This window comes from Rhamphochromis longiceps, linkage group LG20 (genome assembly GCF_057381845.1).
Source record: "Rhamphochromis longiceps isolate RC_006_pf linkage group LG20, R_longiceps_female_GT1.1, whole genome shotgun sequence".
Taxonomy (NCBI): Eukaryota; Metazoa; Chordata; class Actinopteri; order Cichliformes; family Cichlidae; genus Rhamphochromis; species Rhamphochromis longiceps.
Window position 1 is genome coordinate 1,487,991 of NC_140576.1, and position 14,922 is coordinate 1,502,912.

General features: G+C 44.9%; 1 protein-coding gene across 6 annotated transcripts in view; it reads left to right on the forward strand.

Annotated features, from left to right (window-relative positions):
* The window catches only part of nav1a (neuron navigator 1a), an 83,402-nt gene extending 68,527 nt beyond the window's left edge, over window positions 1-14,875 (forward strand). For 3 of the 6 annotated variants that reach the window (XM_085393876.1, XM_085393881.1, XM_085393880.1), the window contains 24 exons: window positions 464-1,283; window positions 1,376-1,897; window positions 2,683-2,724; window positions 2,980-3,128; window positions 3,240-3,422; window positions 3,536-3,612; window positions 3,785-3,808; window positions 3,998-4,075; window positions 4,952-5,035; window positions 5,908-6,016; window positions 6,104-6,225; window positions 7,162-7,346; window positions 7,438-7,600; window positions 7,685-7,883; window positions 7,971-8,059; window positions 8,156-8,251; window positions 8,373-8,544; window positions 9,294-9,559; window positions 9,649-9,800; window positions 9,893-9,964; window positions 10,050-10,255; window positions 10,356-10,474; window positions 10,574-10,762; window positions 12,278-14,875. In XM_085393876.1, the coding sequence (XP_085250002.1) occupies window positions 464-1,283; window positions 1,376-1,897; window positions 2,683-2,724; window positions 2,980-3,128; window positions 3,240-3,422; window positions 3,536-3,612; window positions 3,785-3,808; window positions 3,998-4,075; window positions 4,952-5,035; window positions 5,908-6,016; window positions 6,104-6,225; window positions 7,162-7,346; window positions 7,438-7,600; window positions 7,685-7,883; window positions 7,971-8,059; window positions 8,156-8,251; window positions 8,373-8,544; window positions 9,294-9,559; window positions 9,649-9,800; window positions 9,893-9,964; window positions 10,050-10,255; window positions 10,356-10,474; window positions 10,574-10,762; window positions 12,278-12,373 (4,214 nt within the window). In that variant the 3' untranslated portion in view covers window positions 12,374-14,875. The remainder of the gene's footprint in view (window positions 1-463; window positions 1,284-1,375; window positions 1,898-2,682; window positions 2,725-2,979; window positions 3,129-3,239; window positions 3,423-3,535; window positions 3,613-3,784; window positions 3,809-3,997; window positions 4,076-4,951; window positions 5,036-5,907; window positions 6,017-6,103; window positions 6,226-7,161; window positions 7,347-7,437; window positions 7,601-7,684; window positions 7,884-7,970; window positions 8,060-8,155; window positions 8,252-8,372; window positions 8,545-9,293; window positions 9,560-9,648; window positions 9,801-9,892; window positions 9,965-10,049; window positions 10,256-10,355; window positions 10,475-10,573; window positions 10,763-12,277) is intronic. The other 3 variants (XM_085393878.1, XM_085393877.1, XM_085393879.1) reach the window with 3 other exon arrangements.
* The last annotated feature ends 47 nt before the right edge of the window (window positions 14,876-14,922 follow it).

The following is a 14,922-nucleotide window of genomic DNA, read 5'->3' on the forward strand; positions in this document are numbered from 1 at the left end:
TCACTAAGTTGCCTCACCTTTCCCCAGTGAGCCTCCAACATGGGGGAAATTCAGTCGTGTTGGCTGTTTGATGCAGTTTAGTGCCTGCAGACATGCTTCATGAACGTGAACAACCATGCTGCACGTGTTCATTTTGCCACTCTACAGCTGTGACGTCACTGTTCACTGACTGGAAAGCTTAAAAAACTTGCTGGAAGAAGGAAACTTTTTCAGTTCATCAGGATGGAAAAGAGGAGTAACTGCCTGATAACAGCACATGTGAGGGTTAAGCTGGCTGTGAGTCTGGTCTACAAACTGTCTCCTTGCTCAGACAGGGATTTATTTTTATCAGCTGACAGTCAGACATCGTAGGTGTGTAGATAAGATATTGTCTCCTAATGTGGCGTGCTTAGTTTCAGTCATCATTTCACACTACTTAACTCTGTTCAAGCTGCTCATCAGGGTTTTTTCTTTTCTGCTTTAGGTACCGTGAAGTCTGATGGGAAGCCCATGGATAAGTCCCGTTTAGCAGTGAAGACTTCAAGTCTTCAGCGCTCCTCCTCTGATGCTGGTAAAGACCATCGAAATGGCACCGGAGCTGCTGAGCAGCGTAAACCTCCATCCGGCCTGGTCAGGCCCTCCACTGGTGGAAACTTTGGCTTCAAGAAACCAGCAGCAGCTACCAGTAATAGCACAAACAACTCAAGTCCGCCCAGTGTAACAAGTGCAGTTAGCAGCGGCATACCCAGCGGTTCTGCAACTGTAGGGAAAATTCCCAAAACGTCAGGTATCCCTGTGAAGCCAGGTGCTGGTGGTGGAGGACGAAAGACAAGTCTCGATGTTTCGAGCAGCGATCAGAGTGGTTTCCTGTCTCCAAATGCCAGAACGTCTCTGCAGTACCGCTCTCTGCCCCGCCCCGCAAAAACGAGCACCCTGACTTTAACACGGCCGAGCTCAGCTCGCCCGGTGAGCACCACCATGGACACCGGCTCTGGACTCATCAAACCCTCCGTCGCAGCATCACAGGGCTCAAGGCTCAAAGAGCCGGGCTCTGGACACGGTTCTGGAACAGGACTGAGTAAACCAGGAGGACGTGGCATCCCCAGTCCTGTCAATCAAACAGACAGAGAGAAGGAGAAGGAGAGAGCCAAAGCTAAAGCTGTGGTTTCTGACTCTGAGTGTGGGGGAGGGTCAATGAAGGGAAGTCCTGCTCAGACCCCATCAGAGAACGGAGGGAAAGTACAAGGGCTGAGGCCCCCCAGCAGCAGCAAGGGCATGGATCTCCCATCTCCCAGCACACACAGGTATCAAAACTCATTAGCTTCCATTTCCACATAAACAGACGATCACATCTAAAATACACACTTGCTTCAACATTGTCTTTCTCTGTCTTCAGGTTGTCTGGAGTGCGTAGCCTGGCAAAGCCTCCATCGATGGCTCAGCTTGACAAGCTGAACTCAAACAGCCTGGACACTGAGGTTCGGGACACTTTGCCTCCCAAGATTCCTCCTTACTCTAAGCTTCAAGACCTCTCTGGTTCAGCAGGCAACTCCACTAGTTCTTGCCTGACCCCCAGCCCTGCCCCTGTACTAAATGTGAACTCTTCAGCCTGCTTTTCCAGTTCTGGCATAGGTTTGGGTCCCAGGCAGGTCACTTCCCTCGGGGTAGAAAGCAATGAAGGGAGAACCTCTCCCCTGCTCTACCCTCGGATGTCTGGGCTGCATCGTAGCTTGGAGTCTCTGCCACTTCAGATGAGCCTGGCCCCAGAGCCCCAGGAGAGAGAGGAGTATAAAGGGGGGGAGAATTTGACGAGAGGCTACACCACCTTAGAGTCCCGAGTCAAAGATAGACACGATGACAGCGGCCAGCCCTCTAGCTGGACACCCGGAAGTAAAGTCTCACTGACTCCCACAGACAGGTCAGTTCAGTTCTACTCAAATACGATCCATAATGCTGCACACACTGCATATTCAGCCGAGTCTATCCCAGGGTTTAAATAGAGGGCAACCGAGTAGCTCCACCTTTTGGTCAGTTGAGGAAGTGCACCAACTTTATTCACTGCTCAGGAAAGCAGAAGGGATGTGGAAGAGCTTTGATAATCTGCAGTTTCCCCCCAGAATCGAGCAACCAGGTAGATGTCATACAGACAACGGGCATTTATAAAAACCAAGAACAACATGACGAGGAGATCCTTAAAAATATTGAAAATATTTAGCAATGCTTGCTTAATCATCCTGGATGATGAGTGCTGATGGTGATGATGAGTTTTAAACTAGCCCTCTCTGCAGGAGCCCTGTGTGGATATGAGAACAACACAACATTAGCTCTAAAACGAATCGTTCTGAATGCGATGTTGAATATGACAAATTTAGAGCCCTAAAGTCTGCCTGATAATTTGTCCCCTTTCTTAATGAGAAGGATGAAAATGTGTTTTTCTTAAACTCAGCCAACAAATAAAGCAAACAGTGCACACACACAGACACACACTAAAGCAGAGAGAGATATGCTGAGGCTTGCTGGGCTGTTATTACTGCAGGGCTGTTATCAGTGTTGTACTAGCCCTACTGACTGAAGTCATAATTACTAGCTGACGCTGCCCATCTTCCAGTCTTACTGCGTTTCTTTGTGCCTGCTGTCTGTGCTTGAGACTCTAATAACTCCCTGCACTAGTGATTAATTAATGACACTGTTTAATCTCCACAGCTCTCAGAGAGACAGAAACACGCTGCCAAAGAAAGGTTTAAGGTAAGTAGTTCCACACACAAACTTTAAATGTGTGTTTTTTGTTAAAATTGCACGCACAAACACAGAGATTGATTGATAAGATGCCCTTTGTGTGGCAGATTATGTGGATCTTGCCCACAGCTCTATGAAACATCATTCCTGCTGCTCATTTCCCTCTCAATGAGCCCTGCCAGGAGCATTTTGTGTGTTTTGGTCGTCGAGATATTCAGCTGACTTTTACCACTGCCAACACTGACTTGGTCCATTAAACTGTAGTTTCAGCAGTGCCTCCCAGATCGAGGAGGATGGGAAGGAGAAAGGAGAGAGGAGGCACTCTCATACTATTCTCAGTATGACCGACTCGCTCGCTCTTCCACTGCTGTCGTCACCCACCTCCCTGCCCCGAACCTCAAAGACCAGCATGGGTGCGTAGATACACAAGCACACACACTATGATGGCAAATGATAAATGCTGACACGCATACATTTGTTTGATGTGTATTGCAGAGCATTGGTAACTCTATTTCTTATAACAGTGCCGAGCCCGGTGGGCGGCCCGCCGAGGATGACTCGATCCAACAGCATCCCGACACACGATGCCTCTATGGAGCTGTACGGGGCATCGCCTCTGGGCAGCACGGTGTCACTGGCTGAACGTCCCCGCAGCATGGGAATGGTTCGCTCCGGATCCTTCAGGGACAGGGAGTCGAATGAAGATGGTGATTTTTTTCTGAACGTTTTTGTCATCTGATAAGTAGGATCTGTTTGACTTCATCTCAACTCTAATGGATTTGTTTTTCTTTGTGTGTGTGTTACTCTTATTTATGCTCAGTTCATGGCTCTGTACTCTCCTTGGCCTCCAACTCATCAAGCTACTCTTCGGTGAGTTTGGGCAGCATGCAGACTCAGGTAGCTACAGCTCAGCGTATGCTGTATGTGTGGATGTATGTTGGTGCAATGACGCTTTCCTCTTATTTCACGCTTTAAACACTTGAAACTGCAGCCTGTACCTTATTAGGCCCCACTCCTCTCGTCTGTGTCTTTGCTAACATCTTTACTCTTATCCCCTATGCTGTCCAAGGCTGAGGAAAGGATCCAGGGAGAGGTAAGTGTTTTCTGCCCAGCTCTTTCTACTCAGCTGGTTTTTTCCCCCTTTCCCATCCACTCTCATCCTTGTTGTCTGTGGGAGAACAAGCCTGTCAGTCGTCATCTGCACCATCCACTCACTTGCATAATGTCCGGTTTAGTGGCCTCGGCCGTCTTATAATTGGAACATTCCTGCTTTTATTCACAGCAAATCCGCAAGCTGAGAAGAGAGCTGGAGTCATCGCAGGAGAAGGTTTCTAACTTAACGACACAGCTCACGTCAAACGTATGCACTTTCTGTCGATGCTGCTTTGCACAAAGCATGTTAAGCTTTTTTTTTTTTTTTATTGCAAGACTTCCTTTTTGCATATCACACTACTCAAGTAATTGACCCTTTATAGAAAAGCGAACAGAGAGAGAACCTGTGTCATGTCGGTCATAGATCATCTCTCTGCACTTTCAGGATGTTTCTTATCTTTGCTGAGTCTAAGTAATGCTAATCTTCCCCTCTAAAAAGCCACTTAGCTTCACTACGCACACGTACACATGTGCCTCGCTCCTCCTCCTCCCTTGTTTCAATATAACTATCCAGTCAGCATTTTCAATGCGTCTGATTGCGGCAATAAAATGCAGGAATTATGCACCGCTTCATGCAGGAGACATCAATCAGTGCGTGTGCACACCCCCCCTTTTTTTCACATTGTTTGACCTTCTCATGTGAGGGCAGTGAATGTGCAGAACAGATGCGCGACACACAGCACGATTATGTGCTGGATTAATGACTGGGCTGAATCCATTATTTTACTGTGTTAATAATTCTGTAAAGGAGAATAGAAAGTAATTTTCTCTCCCTCCTCTGGGCTAAACTGGGTGTGTGTGAGGAGATTAGGGAGGAGGGGGATTTTGCACAGACGACATCCTGTTCAGCCTTTGTGCCGCATTCAGCCTTTTAGCACTTCTTATGCAGGGATAAAGGGTCAGACAAAATCCATTCAATCTGTCCCTCTATGCGTAATGTCTGCTTTAAACGATGCTCTGTCGAATCGGCCAATAAATAAATACCAGTTCATCTACACGTTGATGTCCTGATATAGAGAAATTTAAATGGAAAAATTGAGTTTAATCTAAATTGTTGTTTTTGTCTCTCGTCTTTTCTAAACAGGCAAACCTGGTGGCCGCCTTTGAGCAAAGTTTGGCACTGATGACAGCGCGGCTGCAGAGCCTGTCGCTAAGCCACGAACAGAAGGTAACATCCCAGCCCCGCTTTCAAGCACAAACAAACAAAAACCTGAGCTCCAGCTGCGTTTCACCACCGCAAATTTCTCATGAGCACTCGGCTAAGAGCTAATACGGAGGTGACTTTGATCGAATCCTGCAGTGGGAGCTGAATCTAGGTTAGAGGCCCCTGGCTGCAGTCCTGCAGGGTGGCTCGGTGTGAAAGGAGGAGGATCAGTGTGTTAAAAATCTCTAAAGGCTGAATGATAAGAAAGACTCAAACAGTTTGCATGTGCACCTAAAGTAAACATCGCATTCCTGCATTCTTCTGCCTTTGTGTGTTTTGGTGTAAAAGAATCGATCGGTGCCTGAGCTGTTTAGTGTGAGCATGCGTGTGCAGAGTCTTTCTCAGTGCTTCATGCCTTGCTGCTCCCTCTGAAAGCCCTGTCTAGACCACTCCAGGAAAGGTCTTTGTTGTTTGTGCCAGTGCACTGACCTGTGCAGTTCAGCCCAAAGCACAGACTCTTTAACCTTGAGGAGATGGGCCGGGCGGCTCTATTTAGAGTGGAGTGGCATCGATTTTAGCAGACAATGAGCGGCACTGTTGTTCTTGTCTTTTTGAACTTTTCACTTTGCATTGGTTTGAGTTGAAGTGCATTACTAAAAGCTCACTCCCACTACATAAATAACATATTCAGTTATTTAATGAAAGTATTCATGACTTTTAAATAAAAACCTTTTTCATTTATTACAGCACAAAATCCCCAGTTATAAAAAACAGTAAAATGAAAATGCAGCATTTTTTTGGATGATAACTAGACGAGTACAAGCTATCACTCGGCTCGATTTTCAAAGCAGATACAAACAAGTGTTGCTCAAACCATTTATTTAATGTTTGTGCAGGACTCTGAGCTGATGGATCTCCGGGAGACCATTGATGCTCTGAAGACCAGGAATGAAGAAGCCCAGGCTGTCATACACGGAGCCTTAAACAACCCAGATAACAGCAAAGGTCTGTAAACTATTCAGGTTATCCTTTTATCTCTCGCTCACTCCACAGCACTTTTATTCAATATTTTCTCTCTTTATTTTTTTCCAGATCTGTGTATCAGACGTCAGAACTCCTGTGAGAGCATCTCCAGTCTGAACAGTTTGACCAGCATGTCCAGCGTGGGCAGCTTGAAGGACCAAGATGCTAAGAAGAAGAAGAAAAAGAGCTGGGTAAGAGCTGTTTGCGAGGCTTTATGTTATTCTCACTGCATGGTCTGTGTCTGTTCTCCTTAATGAAAATGACAAAGCAGCGTGGATGAAGTATGACCAGTCTTTCCCTCCTTTGTGTTGTGCTATTCTGCTCTTTTAGGTCTTCGAGGTGAGTTCAGTCACTGTGTTTCTATAAAACCTCTATTAATTTCCTGTCATACAGCATGATGGACCATCTAAAAGTGCAGCACAGTCCTCGAGTACCCTCCATCTCTGCTGATTGGCCTCCCACACTGCTGATTGGCTGCCTCATGTGACCATTTAATTTGAATAGATGGCCGTAATTCGGTTAGAGCGGCTGGCAGCAGAAATGATGTTCCGTAAGAAGCGAAGCGCTCAGGCTTAATCGAGTTTATTTAACGCATCTTTCAGTTATGTTTCTCCCCTGCTACATCATACTTTATCCTGTATTTTGTCCCTGTGTAAGAGAATACATGACTTTTTCTTTTACCATGTAACCCTCACTAAACCAGCTGCTAAATCTAAGTGCAGAAAACGGATTGGAGCTTGGACTCAGTGCAGAAAACGACTGAAAGTTCAAAGCGGTAGTTTGTCATTTTGGGGAAGGCTCTTTGTTTTTGATTAACACCAGCTGCTTGGTTTAAAACAAAGGTACAAATATTCTGCTCTGTGAGATTTACAAATGCACATGATGATATCTCGTTTATTCATTCTATATAAAATGAAACTATACTTGACAGATTGGGGGTTTTGGCTTTTATCTGCAGTGAAAAATGACAAACTATTCCTTTATTTTTTATACTCTTTGTACTTAGCATGTGTCACATTAACAGTTCTAACTATTCCCTCTTTTTTTTCTTTCCAGTTATGAATGCAGTCATGTGAAGTCATCGTTTGACTGTTTTATATCGGTTTATCTCTTCTGTTTCTATGTAGCTGAGGAGCTCCTTCAACAAAGCATTCAGCATTAAGAAAGGCTCCAAAACATACTCTGACATTGAGGAAATTGCCACCCCCGACTCCTCAGCTCCTAACTCTCCCAAGATGCCTCATGAAGGGGGAGAAGGAGGAGACGGCATGCTGCCTTCCCTGAAAACCTCAGCTTCAGCCACCTCCTCTGTGTGAGTACACAACACCTACTCCACCGCACAGCTCAGCAGTGCAGTTTTCGTCTATGAAAATTTCTTATAAGGGCTCCTTGGCTTTTTCCAGGATCATGGAAAGTACAGAAGAGGGAGACGGCGAGGAAAGCGCCGTATCAGAGTTGCGCTCAGAGCTCTGGGTGAAAGAGAGGGAACTGACAGATATTCGACTTGAAGCCTTAGACTCTGCACATCAGCTTGAGCAGCTCCGAGAAGCCATGAAAAACATGCAGGTTTGTTTTGCCTACTGCACGTGTCTTTGTTCAGTTACCTGCAAAGCTGTTATTACAATTTAAAGCTTTATGCTCATGTTTCAGTCGACGGTGGAGAACCTGAAGGCAGAAAATGTCAATTTAAAAACAGGAACCCAGCATCACCTCCCTGCCTCTGGCCCCACCTCCTCCACATCCCAGCCTTCAGGCCTGGCGTCCCTCCTGGGGCCCTCTCTGAGGCAGCCAATGAGCATGTCCCTCACCAAATCCTTCAGCCTTAGTCTGAATGATTGTAAAGATCCAGGTCAGAGACTAACAAAGCCTTAAAACAATGTTTACCTCATAAAGAAGTGCAGCGTGCATCTCCTCCTCATTTCCTCCTCTCTTGCAGAAGCGTCTCAAGGTGACACGCTAAGCGTGTCTTCTCAGCGTGAAGAAGTGTGTGCACGTCTGCTGGTCCGTATCGGAGACCAAACAGAGGTAGACGTGGAACACTTTTATTACTCACAATGTCCGATAATGTCAAGAGCTTTAACTGGACACTCTGGAAATTAAGCGTCTGTTTCTTCTCTGTAGGACAAACAGCAGCAGGAGTACTACCTTGGCTCCGTGCTGATTAATGCGAGGACTGACTGGCCTTGTCTGGACTCCCTCATAGCCGAGACCTTCAAAGTAAGTCTTGTAAATCTGGTCTCCTTTTTTATTGAGTGGACATTTGTGGTTCAGTAGCCCGGCTGCGATTTGTTTGCTCAACCGTAAACTTTTAACTGTGATATATTTGTTCTTTGTTTAGGATTATTTAAGTCAAGTGGACCCGACAGCCAGCTTGGGTCTGACCAGTGACTCCCTGCACATGTACCAGTTTACCCAGGGCAGGCTGAGGGTGATTGGGGGGGACAAACCCCAAGGCTCACCTTATCGATGTCTTGGCAATGGTCCCGCTCGTATTTTTGTCACCTTGAAAGGTTAGCAGATATAAGTGCATTCAGTGCATTTTTTTTTCCATGTCCTGTCTCCCCCCCCCCCTCTCACCAGCGGATGGCTGCCCCTCCCAGAGTTGGCTGGAGTGGAGTGGTCAGAGTTTTTCCTGTGCTCGTGCTTACTTCACATGGAGTTTTTTGATTGTTTGGGTTTATTTGTATTGTTATCTTTGAATACAAAGCAGCTCGAGGTAAAAGTTGTTGCAATATTTGCATAAAAATGGAGCTGAAAACAGTTTGTTTTGCTTTGAAACGCTGTATTCAAAACTCTTATTGACGTCTATTTTCTTAAATGAATTACATGCAGCTTTTTAACTTTTACATGGTGCTAGTCTCCAGGAATCTTACACATATTTTGAGTGTAATCTGAGGCCTATTTTGTAAATGAAAATGGTTGGCTCGAGGGTCGTGGATGCCAGAGTGCTATTAAATAGCCACAAGACAAAAGCAGGACTTTGGGAATGTAATGAAAGCATGTGATGGTTTATCTGGGCCAGGGTTTGGCAACCCAAACCTTCACTGTGGTTCCTGCTTTGACAGAAAAAAGCTCCTCTTCTATTGTTAGGTTGGGGGGGCTAAAATGACTATTTTCATGTTGGTTAAGCCCCCCGAGACCTAGACCAACTGATGTAATTTAAGTACTGGATCTAGTATAAAATTAGACAGTTTAGTTATTCATAAATGCTACATACATCGTCTTGCTCATCCTCCCCTCTGTGTCTGAAACTCTTCAGGTCTCCGGGAAAAATGTGTTGACTCACTGGTGTTTGAGACCCTGATTCCTAAGCCCATGATGCTGCACTATATCAGCCTGCTGATGAAGCACAGGCGCCTTGTTCTGTCTGGGCCCAGCGGGACAGGAAAGACTTACCTAGCTCAGCGTCTGGCCCACTACCTCCTGCAGCGCAGCCGCACTGACTCGACTGAAGCCGGCCACGAGCCCGGTCTCCTGGGTCGCAGCCCTGCTATCACCTTCAACATGCACCGTCAATCACAGAAGGTAAAACCTGATTAAGGATTTTTGGTGGGTTTTTTTGTTTCTTATTCTTTCACAAGCAAGTATGAAAATATGTATTCACCTTTTAACAGGAGCTGCAGTTGTATTTGTCAGATCTAGCAAATCAGATTGACAGAGAGTGTGGAGGGGAACTTCCCCTGGTCGTTATCATCGATGATATTAGCGATTCAGCGGCCATCACTGAGCTTGTTAATGGAGCGCTCACCTGCAAGTATCACAAATGGTAAATGACTGAGAATTACTCTGTTTCACCAAAGAATTCAATAAGATTTGTTTAATCGAAGAGTAACAAGATTTTCTCTGTTGCTGTTTCAGTCCGTACATAATTGGAACGACCAATCAACCTGTGAAAATGACGTCTAACCATGGGCTGCACCTGAGCTTCAGGTAGGCAGAGGACTGGATGAAGCATACTCCGTGACCCTGTTTAACTCTTACGCAGAAAGTAAGTGTTTCTTGCATGTGGCCACAGGATGGTGATGTTCTCCAACAACGTAGAACCAGCAAATGGGTTTCTGCTGAGGTACTTGCACCGTAAAGCTGTAGAGGCTTACCAGGACCAGGAGCAGGACTTGGCACGCCACCAGGAGCTCCTCCAGGTTCTCGATTGGATCCCTCAGCTCTGGTACCATCTGCACGCCTTCCTGGAGAAACACAGCACTTCAGACTTCCTCATAGGTGAGATATTAGCAGACAGAGTGAGCAAAGTCCGACTTGGATACTTGGGAGAGAGTTGTTATGATAAAGACCTGTTAACAAAAAACCCTGCCTCCTCCAGGTCCCTGCTTTTTCCTGTCATGCCCAGTGTCAGTGGCGGAGTTCAGGCAGTGGTTCATTGACTTGTGGAACCACTCGATCATACCGTACTTGCAGGAAGGAGCCAAAGATGGCATTAAGGTGAACATGCACACATTTCCAAAATATAACAGTAGTGGAACAAACAATAACCCCCTCTATAACAACACTGTTTTCACTATGGACTTGTCTTCCTGTCAGGTCCATGGGCATAAATCAGTATGGGAGGATCCGGTCGAGTGGGTGAGAGGCACCCTCCCCTGGCCCAACGCACAGCAGGATCAGTCCAGGCTCTTTCACCTACCTCCTCCTAGCATAGGTCCACTCAGTGAGGAGAAGAAGCCTCCTAAAGACACACCTCCACCCAGCACACTGGAGTCAGACCCACTGGTGAGTGATTGTGTGGATGCCATAGGCATCCACACTATTGAGATCCTGTTTCTTTATTCTGCAAGTTGCTTTCCGTACGTTTTTTGGACGTTAACTACTCCCTCAGTTTTCAGCCGATTTTCTCCGTTCAAACTTTAAAAAATTCTGCTGTTTCTGCTAATGGGTGCTATGACTTTTGGTGCTCATAACTTCTATACTTTTTGAGATATTGAATTTTTTTTGCAATATTTTTTGCCCATTTCTGCCACATTATCAGCGGCCTCACTGATTTTCCTCGCCGGGTTGACCTGTGTTTTAGCTCAGTGAGATAAGCGTCCGTTCTCAGACTGGGAGGCCCGGGTTCAAATCCCGCTTATGGCAAAATTTCTTTCAGTTAACAGTTAAACTTTTTCACCCCTTTTCAGCACAATTTTAAGTTTTTCCACCACTTTTCAGCTTTTTCAGCTGTTTTCAGCAAAAACCTCTTTTCAGCAGAAATTCTGCTGATTGAACTCTTTTCTGCAAAACTTTTAGCCTTTTCACCTCTTATCAGCACAATTCTAAGCAGCTTCTGCTAATTTCGCCAGAATTGTCAGTCTCTCCACCTCTTCTTTGTGAGAATGAGTTTGGCGGAGTGAGGTGAGTCGCCGCCTTGAAACCAAAAGGTTTGAATCCTGCTCAGGGAAATGCTTTGTTGTTGTTTTTTCAACTTTTTCAGCTTTTTTCAGCCGACATCTTCAGCGTTAAGGCACCCACACAGCATTTTCGCAGGAAATGCAAATTTTTCTAGTTTTTGTGCCTAGATGTGCTTTAGTCCATTTTGATTTGCTGAGAGTGGAGAATATTGCCGGGAATACAAACAAATTGACATTGTTTCAATAAGACTGTCAATTAATTGAATTAATTGACCATGGTGCAAAAAAAGTTCATGTTGCGAAAGGTGTGAAGAGTGTAGAGCAGGGGTCCCCGATCCCAGTCCACGAGGGCCGGTGTCCCTGCAGGTTTTAGATGTGTCTTTGATCCATCACAGCTGATTTAAATGGATAAATTACCTTCTCAAAGTTCTCCAGAGGCCTGGGAATGAACTAATCATGTGATGCAGGTGTGTTGACCCCGGGTGAGATCTAAAACCTGCAGGGACACCGGCCCTCGTGGACTGGGATTGGGGACCCCTGGTGTAGAGCCTGCAACACCTCATCTAGCAGCTCACTGTAACTGGGCCATCGTGCTCCATACTCACAGGAATGTTTAAAACTGTCTATCAGTACTAAATTCTCAATAAATGTACTGAATTTCCTGCGATTGTTTCCTCAACTGAGTCCTTTTATTCTGACACAGAAAATATATCTTTAGCATTAGAAACACATAAGAAAGGAGAGCCTGATTACAAGACAGTCAAAAACGCTGGCAGAGCAGTTATTGGATTAAACGTAGAATAACTTAATCTAGAATAACTTAATAACAGAGAAGATTGCTACATGTGTAGCAATCTTCTCTGTGGCTAACTCTTCTTCTGTGTCTCCTCCTGCTCCACAGATGGCCATGCTGCTGAAGCTCCAGGAGTCGGCCAACTGCATAGAGTCTCCAGAGAGGGAAGGCAGTCTTGATCCCACTCTGCAGGCTACACTCTGAGTAGACTGTCGATAAAGCTAAGGAACTGTCGACTCTACAGCGCGGCTCTCACAAATGCAGTTCAAATGAGAATTTAAAGACTCCAAGATGAACTTTAATGTGTGCTCAGTGAGCAGTTACAAAGCTAATGTAAAGAATCTACAGAGAGAGGGAGTAGGAGGATTATGGACAGTGGACAATGGGTTTGCTCCTCCCGGATATCTGAACATGGGAAAGATGATGAAACCGCTTTGACAGGAAGCTGCGATGATCACGGCGGGGAAAGATGGTGTCTTTTCTCCCTTCTGCTCTCAGCTGGTATCAGATGGGCTGTTGTTGAATCTGCAAGTGCATGGTGACCAAAATAGTATAAAACAAAATATTACCTATAACCCCGTTGAATATTTGTTCCCTTTGTTTTGTTTTTTTGTTTTTTACTGCCGCAACCCTCACAACAACTATTGGTGCTTATAGGTTTATTTTGGAGGCACATGCGTCATTTCAGGAATGCAGACTACAGAAAAACAGTCTGATCACTCCCCAAAAAGTAGGACCAGCACTTGACTACAGCCAAAATGCACTTTATTTTTTTACTTGTAATAATTGGATTTTAGGAGGCCGAGTCAGTGACTGTGTATCAAATGGGGGGATCGGCTTGGCCAAATCATGCAGTTCACTAGTAAATCCTCCAGATGGCAGCATCTATTGATTCCTGCCTCTCTTCTGTTCATGGTGCGCTTTCAGTCTCACTAAAGGTGCTTGGTAGAACATAACGCACACTCAAAAACACAACTATGAAAAAGGCCTTGAATGTTTTCTTCTTTTCAGTTCTGCTATTTTGTCATTTATCGAATAAACAGAACTGCGAAGCTGCAAAGAGCAACGTGCATGAGGTGAAAACTGAAACGAGTGATGATTTCATTTTGGGTTGAGTCTGTAAAGAGAATGTCATCATACGTGGACTCGGTAACCAGTGTTATGCTGATATTATAACCACAGGAAGTCAATGTACTGAATTATAAACACAGAGAGGGAAAAAAATTGAAGAAAAAAAACACCCACGACCTGCTTGTTTATTGAGCACCGTTTCTGGCTATGCTTGCGTATACTCTGTATTTAGATATCAGTTTTAAAACACAGACTTCTCTTGTAATAGCTGACGACACAGCTCTCAAAGTCTTGATTTTGTAGGATTTTTTGTACCGAGTCATCTTCAGTGATCGCCCGTATGCCGACGTTTATCACCCGTGTCATCATCCCTGAAGCAGAAGCAGAAAACTTTAGCAAAAAATAGCCATAACATTTTCCTTCCTCTTTCCTTTACTTCCATCTTTTGATTAAAACGTGACTTTCTGCTAATTGTCAGTTTCCTTTTCTCACATGGTTTGAGTTACCGTCAGAAAAGACTGATTAATATTTAAATGTGACTTCCTCCCGTTTTGTTTCTTCATTGGTTTGCACATGAAATATGCTAGAGGTAGTAGATGACAGTATTTATTGCTCACATCTTGACTGTTAACTGAGATAAAGTGAGAAAGTATAAAGAGCGGTGTAAGAGGAGGGAACTGTAGGTTGCTGGGATACTCTTAAACCCCTTAGCTTGACCCTGAAGTACCTCAGACTGCCATACTCTGCCCACATGTTCCTCTACTGCTGTAAAGTAGAGGCACGATGCCTAAGTCTATCTGTGCCTGAAACACAATTTGGCCTAAAAAGCTGCTTTGATCTACCACACAGAGGCCTCGATCTAGAGGGAACATAACTAGTTCCACTGACCTACTCTGATGTCACTTCCATGTCATCACTTTAATGCCCAAATTTGGGTTTCGAGTGGGTTATCGATATATTTGGAGCCTTTGACAGGCAGTTATGTGATAAGCTGTAAGTTAAGATGATGTGTGTGTCAGTAAACTGCAGTTAATGCGAATGTGTATCATGACTAGGCTGCTTTGCACGATTTGACACCATCTTCAACTTAAGCTTGAAGGTCTTGTCGTCATTGGGGAGTTGCCTGAGAAATGGGAAGCTGCGTGAGAACAGATGCAAGCCTAGAGATGTGATGTTGATGCATGTATCCCTGGTGTGTTCCCAAAGTTTCCTTTCATTGGACCTACCGCACTTAAACCTTATCACGGGAGGGATTTTTAAATAACTGGATATCTTCCTCTTTTTCACATTGTTTTTAAGAGCAGACGTGGGGGTTTTTGTGTTTTTTCTTATGCAAATATTTGTAAAGATGTTTTGTTTTTCCTCTTTTGTACATTACATCACTATTGTAAACACTGTAAATAGTCACTGCGTCTGCGACAACAATCACTTAAGGGATCTAAGAGAAAGTTGGGCCCGCGTATGCAGAAAATGAGCGTCCTCTGTGGTTGTATTGTCTTCCTCCAGCAGGAAGGAGCACTTGGCTTAAAAGTGGGCTCGGTAAAGGTTGTATGGCATGTCTCTATAACCACATTAAATCCCATATGTCTAACATTGAGCAGTTGTTACAATAAAGTCATGCCATTCATCACATCACTACCTGTTTTTTACGTGTTTCTTTATAATCCACTAGGGGGTGCTAA